At 39.1% G+C, this 10,004-nt stretch overlaps 1 protein-coding gene across 1 annotated transcript; it reads left to right on the top strand.

The window, feature by feature from the left end:
• Positions 1-6,313: 6,313 nt before the first annotated feature.
• Positions 6,314-8,119, top strand: LOC102867309 (ubiquilin-2-like). Its single transcript, XM_006889958.1, has one exon. The coding sequence runs from the start codon at positions 6,314-6,316 to the stop codon at positions 8,117-8,119; it is 1,806 nt and encodes a 601-aa protein (XP_006890020.1).
• The last annotated feature ends 1,885 nt before the right edge of the window (positions 8,120-10,004 follow it).

Here is a 10,004-nt window from a genome sequence, read left to right as displayed (position 1 = left end):
TCTTTCTTTCTTTCTTTCTTTCTCTCTCTCCTTCTCTCTTTCTCTTTCTTTCCTTCCTCTCTCCCCCCTCCGGCCCCCCCTCAAAGGATGTTTCTATACTTAAGTAAAAGCTTACTGAAATAGTAAGATACGCTGATATAGGTCCCATAAAATTAATTGTCACTGAGTCAGTTCTGACTCATTGAGACCCTGGATGACAGCATAAACTGCCCTGCCTAATTCCCAAGGCTGTAAAAGTTTACAGAAGCAGACTGCCAGTATCTTTTAGCAGCACAGCACCTGGGTTTGAACCACTTTTAATTAGCAGCTGAGCACTTAACAACTCTGTCACCAATGCTCCTCTCATAAAAGTTGTAGCTGTGTGGGTAAGATGTTTTTAGAACTCGTTGAGGCAATAAACAAGTGAGAAAAGTTATTTGAACATTAAATAAATAACAATGGATTCGGAACAGTTCATTTCCATTGCTTTTCTCTTTGTTACAATCTGACCTAATCAAATTTGCCTTCACAATTGTGAGGCTTGAATATCCATAAGTTGAAGAATAGATGTCTTCTCATCAATAACTTGGCTACTGCACAGTATACTACTAAGATATAGAAACATTTGTGCACAGTGTGAACTTTTAGTTTACCTTTCTGGGAGACAGTGAAAGCTAGCTTAACAGTTGTTTTTAATAAACAGATTGTTATCTTATGTGGTAAATAAGGCTCGAATATTATTATTTATGCACTTCATTTACTTACCAAACTTGTGCAAATTCAGTTGCATGAATCAAAGGCATGATGAAAGGTATGAAAGTATGTAGTATGAAATGTAATATGAACGTATGTATATATTGTATGTAGATAATATGAAAAGTAGTATGAAAGTAGTATGAAAAGTAGATCATGATATTTAGTCATGTAATTATCTACTATTACTGAGCAAGTATTGGTGTCAGGAATGTCTTCCCTCAAAGAGCTTACACACACACATGAATGACTTGCACTGTGGTGACTACATGCAAGAATATAAACATTTATAAGCATAAGGGTATGATGGTGTGTTTGAAAATTGAAGCACTCGGTACAACTGAGGCAGCAGATTCCAGCACACGGCCAACTCTACCTTTAATTAAATTTTGCCTTGGGTTAAGGCTTACTTACTTTCAACCTTCCTAAGAGTAGAATCTCTGATTTGGAGCCTCAGTGACATCTAACTTTCTGTAGAACTTTAACCACCCTCAGCAAACAACAAAGTTTTTTAAAAGAATGTTTGTCAAGAGAAATATTTGCTGAGATGGTCACAGGAGAATGTTTGTGCAGAATGATTTAGGGGGAGGGGAGTACATGTAGATATTTCAGAAAGCTGTTTGCTCAGAGATATCTCTGCTAGGAAATCAGTAAGTAAACATTGTAGAATTTTAACTTATGGCTAAACATAATCCCAAGCCCCTATGATTGCAGTCATGGATTGCCTTCCCTACTTTTATGTATAACAGCTTTTGGAACTCTCATTTTGTTCCCTGTGTGTTTCCCTGGCTGAATTGCATTTTCACCCTCAAAAATGTATTTTGCTTCTTCAAAGCAACCTCTTTTTACTACGGTAGACTCACACAGAAGAGTGAAGTAAGGACAAGGAAAATGATAGAACTGGGTAACAGGGACCAGCTCAGCTGAATCTTCAACAGTGACTGATAGTACATTGAGGATACAGAGTTAGCTCTTGTTGGAGTGCACTATGAAAATTGTGGGGGATGAGGATTGAACAGAACTTATGTCTGATCACCCTACAGGGATGCCTACAAGTAAATAAGCCACATTCCATACACACCCAGCTTAGCTTTTCAGTGATTTTTTTATTTTTATATATATACACACACACATACATACATATATACATACACACATATACATATATACACATATATATGTATATACATCTATATACACACACAAGTATGTATGTATGTGTGTATACACACATACACACACACACACACTCTCTTAGACTTTCAGCCAACCAATGCCTTGGATTTAAGATCCTTCAATATTAGGAGAAAAAGACTGAAATTGGCAAACAGAAAAGGGAATTGAGAAGAAATAGAGAAGCAGCAGGCATAAAGGAAATAAATTATTATCAACATTCTTGGAAACATGAAAAGATAATCCATAAAACAACACAGCATACTACACTTAAGATTGGGGACCAAGAAAGAATCTAGACTTAAATGAAGACCACAGAAAAAAAAATGTGATCCAAACATGGATGAAAATCAAATGCAATGTGCTACATGTAAGAAGTCAATTTTTAAAAAAACCCTTATTTACTGTATAAACCAATTTATATGGCATTCTGAGAAAGATAAAAGGATAGAAAAAAAGAGCAGTGGCCAGGGCTTGGAATAGATGAGGGAAACAGAGGAACATGAAGGCTATTTTTGGCGAGCTGATGAAAATACTCTTTATTTCAGTGGTAGTTACATTTACCAAAATTTTTAGAACTCTACTTCCAAAAAGATAATTTTTACTTCATATAAATTTATGTCAATATAAGGAGTTAACATCTAACTTGTCAATTGCTTTTACTGACCTGAAAATGTAATATGAATATGCTTTTGTTTATTTCTGGGTGGCAACACAGTAAAATTTGTACCATATAAGGTTTTTGTTTTGAAAACCACTCTATCAGTGCACAAGATTGTCAAACAAAATGTCCTTAGAGTACGGACATAGTAAACAAGTGACCCCTGATGGTTGGCACACAATAATGCTACTTATTTGAACATAAAGAATTAAAAAGCATGCATACACACACACACACACACACACACACACACACACACACACTCTCACACACTCACTCTGTTTCCACACAGGTGTAATAGATCTGATTCCTATGCATACCATCAGGTGAAATCACGGTGCTGATTGTGGAACAGATCACCAACTACTCATATGGAAGTTCAAGCTGAAGCTAAGGAAAATTAAATCAAATCCATGGGAACCAAAATTTGACTATGAGTCTGTCCCACCTGAATTTCAAAACCATCTCAGGAACAGGTTTGAGGCCTTGGACACTAATGAGCAAAGATCAGATGAGCTGTGGGAGGATATCAAGAATATCATCCAGGAAGAATGCAAAATGTCATTACAAAGACAGAGGAGGAAGAAAAGACCAAGGTGGATGTCAGATGAGACTCTGACAAGAAGAGTGCCAAGAAGCAAAGGGAAGAAATCAAGATATTAAGAAGCTGAATAGAAGATTTAAAAGGGTAATGTGGGAAGACAAAGTATTATAATGAAATGTGCAAAGAACTGGAGTCAGAAAATCAAAGGGGCTGAACTTTCCCAGCATTTCTTAAGCTGAATTAACTGAAGAACAAATTCAAGGATGCTTTGGGCAGAATATTAAATGATCCAGGAAGCATTAAAAGAAGATGGAAAGAGTATACAGAGACATTGTTCTGAAAGGAATTAGCAGACACAGAAGAATTTCATGAAACAATATATGAGCAAGAGTCTGTGGTGATGAAGGAAGAAGTTCAAGCTGCTCTGAAAGAATTGGAAAAAAAAAAAGACCCCAGGAACTGATGGCGTACCAACTGACATACTTCAACAAACAAATGCTGCCCTGGATGTGCTCACCAAGTTGTGCTAAGAAGTCTGGAGGACAACCACCTGGCCAACTGACTGGAAGAGATCTATATTTGTTCCCATTACAAAGAAAGGTTACCTGACAGAGTGCAGAAATTATCAAGCAATATCATTGATATCACATGCAAGCAAGATTCTGCTGAAGATTATCCAGAAATGACTTAAACAGCAAATCAACAGAGAACTGCTTGAAGTGCAAGCTGAATTTAGAAGAGGCATGGAACTAGGGATATTGTAACTAATGTTAGATAGATCTTGACTTTGCAAAACCATTTGACTGTGTGGATCACAACATACTGTGGCTAACTCGGAGAGGAGTGGGAATCCTAGAACACTTGATTGTGCTTATTCAGACCAGGAAGCAGTCATCAGAACAGAGCAAGGAAACACTGCATGGTTCAAAAGTGGGAAGGGTGTATGCCAGGAATGTGTCCTATCTCCAAACTTTTCCAATCTATACGTAGAACAGATTATCCAGGAGGCTGGGTTCTATAAAGAGAACTGTGGCATCAGGATTGGAGGAAGGCTCATCAACAGCCTGTATTACGTAGATGACACAACCTGGCTTGCTGAAACATAGGAGGACCTAAAACACTTGCTGCAGAAGGTCAAGGATTACAGGCTTCAATATGGATTGAAGCTCAACATTAAGAAAACAAAGATTTCTCACCATTAGGTCGATTGGCAGCATCATGATAGATGGTGAGGAGATTCAGATTGTTAACAGATTTGCTTGGCTCCATAATCTACACTCTTGGCACCAGCAGCCAGGGAATTTAAAAGATGAATTGCTTCAAAGTTCTGAAAAGCAATGATGTCAGTCTGGAGACGTAAGTGCACCTGATTCAGGCCATCGTCTTTGCAATTACTTGCTGTGTATCAGAAAGCTGGACAATGACAAGGGATGATAGAAGGATAATTCATACTTCTGAGCTGTCATACTGGAGAAGAGTATGGATTGCTAAGAATATGAACAGGTTCAGCCTGGAAAGGGCTAAACCAGGCTGCTCCTTGGAGGCAAGGATTCTGAAGCTTCGTCTGACATACTTTGGACATGTTGCAAGGAGGGACCAGTCCTTGGAGAGGGAGATCATGCTTGGGGGAGTGGAGGGACAGGGAAAGATAGGAAGAACCTTGACGAGATAGATTGATTCACTGACTGGAGTAATAGAGGCAAGTGTGTCAGAGACAATAAGATTGGCTCAGGATAGAGCAGAGTTTAGGGCTGTTGTACATAGGGTCACTATTAGTCACATGTGACTTGACAGCACATAACAACAACTGTTTCCCCACTTTCAACAACAAAATAGTCATTTCTGGTGGAAACACAATGGACTATTTCTATATATGTATAAACAAAATACATACAAAATGGTCATTTACAATGCTCACTGTAATGACAAAATATATTGTGAAATGTCCAAAGCAGGAAAACGAAAATTTATAAATACTATTTTAAAACAACTCTAGCTCAATATTCCCATCTCTGGTATTTTGTCTTAAAAATTTATAGGAATAAAAGTCTATATGCAGCACTATTGTGACATCTGTCTACAAACAGGGGGATAAAACCTCTCATCCTCCAACTAAACAGAAATAGTCAATAAATTCTAGTATATAACTATGGTGAAATATAATAAATTATTCACAAGTATAAGTACTAGATATAAAGAGAAATAACGTTTTAATATAATATTAGGCATAACAGGTAGATCAAAAGTGGTCCATAAACCGTGAATATCACTAGAAAAAAGACATGCTTCATTCATGTGAAATATGTAAACTTTTTTAAAAAAAAATCCAAACTCATACTTTTGGTTTTTTGTAAAATGCCTATTTAAATCTTTTGCCTTTTTGTTGTGATTTGAACAAAAGTGTGTGGTACTGATATATTTTGTTTTATGATACTGATTCCAATCCCACATTCTAACAGCATCCTTTCCACTTGCTTTCTGGTTCCATGTTTCCATCTATATTTCTGCCTTCTCCTTACCGGCTTTTTGAGATTATTTCTAGGCTAATGGCATATTACTGATATATGGTTGACAGTTCTAAGGACTGTGTACATCCCCAATGTTATTGTTCACCTCACAGATTTATTATGTGGCTAAAAGTTCATCCATAGACATGAGTTCAGTTCCAGGCTCATAGATTAGCTAAGAGTCATAGTCTCAAAGGTTTCACCATTAAACCTGGTCGTTTTTATGACTTTTAGTTTTGTTGCACATTTTTACTCCATTTTATCCAAAAGCCTCCATTTGTATTTGAGAGAAGTCAACAATGGTAGCCCCGCGCCATCTAGTTCTACTCTCAGAGTCATGGAAGTTGAGGTTCTGGGGACTTGTTAATGGCTATGCACAAATCATTGTTTCTGTGTATCTTTAATTATCTTCCATCATGTTTGTTCCAAACAGGGAGAGGCCAATAACTGCACCTTAGCTGGCTGCTAGGAAGCTTTTAAGACCCCAGTTGCTACACAGCGGCTGTGGAGTTAAAGGCTTTCAACAAGAACATCTAAGCGTCTGACTCCGCTGAGCCATCTCCAGAGGACCAAGGAACCACAGCAGGCTTCATCTCAGAAGTTCTGTGCTCCCAGCAGCTCCTCATTCCTCCCCCCCCCCTTTCACTTGCTCACCTGCCCACACATTCTCTACTCACCTGCATAACTGTAGCTGCCATGGCTGAAAGTGACAGGAACGACAGCGCTCAGTACCCTTGCCCTGGTGGCTCTGGGGTGGCCCCAGGTGCAGCTGCCACCGCCCAGGACAGACCCAGAGTCATCAAAGTCATTGTAAAGACGCCCAAAGAGAAAGAAGTGTTTGAAGTCCTTGAGACTAGCTCAGTCCAGCAGTTAAAGGAGATGGTTGCTAAACGCTTCAAATGCCAAAGCGATCATGTAGTGTTGATTTTTGGTGGGAAAATTATGAGAAATCAAAATACCTTGGTGCACCACGGCGTCAGGGATGGAATGACAATCCACCTGGTCTTAAGAAACAAGAAGGAACTTGCAGGCATATTCGTGCAACCTAGAAATGGCGCCACAGGAACCAGTACTGCTACAGCATCGACTTCCAGGGATACTTCTCCACTGACTCCCTCAACTAGCAACTCATCTGGTTTGAGAAATGCAGATATACTTTCAGGCCTTAGCACCCTGGATTTGAGCTCACCCGGTCTTTTTGAGGTCCACAGCCAAATGCAGCAGCAAATCATAAACAATCCTGAGATGATAACCCAGATCATTGAAAGCCCTTTTATTCAGAGTGTGCTCTCCAATCAGGATCTGATGAGGCATCTCATTATGACCAACCCACAGATGCAGCAGCTGATGCAGAGAAACCCGGAAATCAGTCAAATGGTTAACAACCCAGATGTAATGAGTCAGATCCTTGAATTAGCCAGGAATCCAGTCGTCATGCAAGAAGTAATGAGAAATTCATACGCCCGCAATTTCCAAAATATGCCAGGTGGTAACGCTGGGGTAAGGCGCATGTACAGTGATATTCAAGGGCTTCTACTGAATGCTGTACAAGAGCAGTTTCAGTGTAATCCATGCCCATGTATGCAGAGAAGTTCCTCTCTTGGGGCAGACACACAGTCGTCATCTTCAGGAAATCAAGCTCCACTATCCAGTCCATGGGGGCAACCACAGGCTTCTCAGAGTTCTGTGAGTACTGATAGAACCTCAAGCAGTGCAAGTTCCAGCAGTACTACTGAGAACACCGAAGATGCAGAACATCCCAGTGCCTTCCATACCCCAGTAAGGTCAAGCCTGCTGCCACAAAGAAGTGGAACTGCTCAGGTGTCCCAGAATATGCCACTTGCACCCTACATGAGCATGATATCGTCCCTGAGCCTGAATCAAGATCTGCCTGCTCAGATGATACCAAATAGCCAGCTGTTTCTTATAAATCCTCAGCTACAGGGGCAGATGGGCATACAACCCATTGATTTCCTGCAGCACATGCAGCAAGGAGAATTCTTTCCAGCCATGTCAAACCCAAGAGCAGTGCAAGCTTTGATCCAGGTCCAACAAGGGCTCCAGATATTAGCCACAGAAGCACCTGGCCTCATTTCAAGCTTTGTTCCCAGTATGGGAATGATGGTGCTGGGAAACACCATGGGCCCACCAGGCACATTTACTTCACTTGGCCCCATGGGCCCTATGGTCTCATTTAGCTCCCTAGGCAACACTGGGCCCATTGCTCCCACTGCTCCTGGTGTTCCAACAAGATTCAACATTTCTAGCTCTGCACCTGGTGAAACCATGAATCCTGGATCGGAATTAGGACTCAACCAGCAGTCCATTCAGCAAATGATTCAGTTTCTGGTGGCAAATCCAGAAATCAGATTTCAACCACAACTACTACAGCTCAGCTCAATGGGGTTTATGAATCGTGAAGCAAACTTGCAGGCCCTTATAGCAACAGGAGGTGACCTCATTGCTGCCATTGAGAAGCTGTTGGGCACAAGACCATGGTAATTGAGTTTCTATACCTTAAGAAAAGAAAATGCTCTGTATTTTTTTATAATGAGTCTTAATCTTTAAACTTATCCTTTGCTTTCCTTTTTAGGTTTTTTTAAAGTCTGTCTAGATAGAAATGAAGTACAAATATGAAGAAAACTTACTGCAGAAACACTTCCTGAAGAAGAGCAAAGACTACAACCTTCAATCTGGATTTCAACATCAAGAAAACAAAAAAGAAAAATCTCACAAATGTACCACTAGGTAGTATCCTGATAGATGGAGAAAAGATTAAAGTTGTCAACTCTGTCATTTTACTTGGATCCCCAAACAACATACATTGGAAATTGTAATCAAGAAATCAAAAGATATATATTACATCAGGCACATCTGCTGCCAAGTTCCTCTTTAAAATGCTAAAGAGCAAAAATGACAGTTTGAGTATTAAGGTGCACCTGACCCAAACCATGCTATCTTCCACTACCATCTCTGCATGTGAAAGTTGGACAATAATAAGGGAGACCTTAGAAGAATAGTTGTGGTGTTTGCAAAGAGTACGGACTAAACCATGGACTGCCAAGAGAATAAACAAGTCACATTTGGAGGAAGTGCAACCACGGTGCTCCTTAGAGATAAAGAGGGTGAAACTTTGTCCAGTGTACTTTAGAGGGACCAGTTCTTGGGGGAAAAAGATGGAAGATCAGAGAAAGAGAAGAAGACCTCTCCACTTGATGCACAAGTGACTGCAACAAGGAGCTTGAGACTATGAGGATGGTTCAGGATGGAGCAAAGTTTCCATCTGCTGTTCATAGGGTCAACTTGAAAGAGTTATAACAACAAGATGTTGTTGTTGTTGTTAAGTGCCGTTGAGTCGTAGACGACCCATAGCGACCCTATGAATGAAAGTCTTGAACACAAAACTTTCATTTTTTTCTCCAAGTTCATAGAGTTTCCATGCCGCTCCTGCTTCCAATAACGACAAGAAAACATTGTCAATTGAATAATGTTGCATTTTAAAGTCGATCCTACTCTTCACTTCCATGCCTATCCTTTTGTGCCCTTCCTTCTCTTTTGTGAATGGTAGGAATCAAAGCTGTTTAACTCCGAAGTGCTCCGTGCAAACACTTCTCCTTTATTCTAAATTGCTCGAGGTTTTTGGACAATGGTAGCAATCTTCACAGTTAGATAAATAAGTTTTGTCCTATGTATGCCCAGTTTATTTTCATTTAAACAGTAGGCTAGGATAGTAATCAAATGTACAATGAAGATATTAGAAACAAATTCTTTGAAGCTCTCTAATTTGTGGTACAATATTAGTGTGAGTTTGATACATATTTTTAGTAGTCAAATGTTGTAAGATTTTACACCAAATGCTGGCCTTTTTTCTACATTTGTACACAATACATTAAGCACAATTGGAGCTGTGCATCTTTTAGAAATACTACAATAGACTGAGCAGAGTATAAGTGACCAAAATGAAAAAGAAGAAAAATATTTTTTAAATGTAGATTCTTTTGTAGATTCTTATAACGTCTTTGATAAACATCTTGGTGAAAATCATGTCTAGGCAAGTTCAGTCAAAGTACAGTAAGAATGTTTATCCTGGTTATAATTAAGTGTACATTTTAATTATACTGAAAATTTATACAGTGTAACATTGTGTCAGCATTTGCAGATTGACTATATTTGTTTTTAATCTTTGTGCAACTTGAAGGATCAATGTAGTCGTGACAAAAAAGTGGTTTCTTAGATTCTCTCATAAAGAGACTCTAATATGCATTTTGACTTGTGATTGAAAATTTAACTTTAGCTGAAACTGTAATGTGATGTTTTAATTAGCTTTAACTGCTAGATATAAAGGAATCTTTTTGTTTTATCAGATACTTCTGGTGTGCTGGGAAAA

Source organism: Elephantulus edwardii, unplaced genomic scaffold, assembly GCF_000299155.1.
Source record: "Elephantulus edwardii isolate Elephantulus edwardi_28Jun2011 unplaced genomic scaffold, EleEdw1.0 scaffold00083, whole genome shotgun sequence".
Classification (NCBI taxonomy): domain Eukaryota; kingdom Metazoa; phylum Chordata; class Mammalia; order Macroscelidea; family Macroscelididae; genus Elephantulus; species Elephantulus edwardii.
This window is presented reverse-complemented; position numbering and strand designations above follow the sequence as displayed.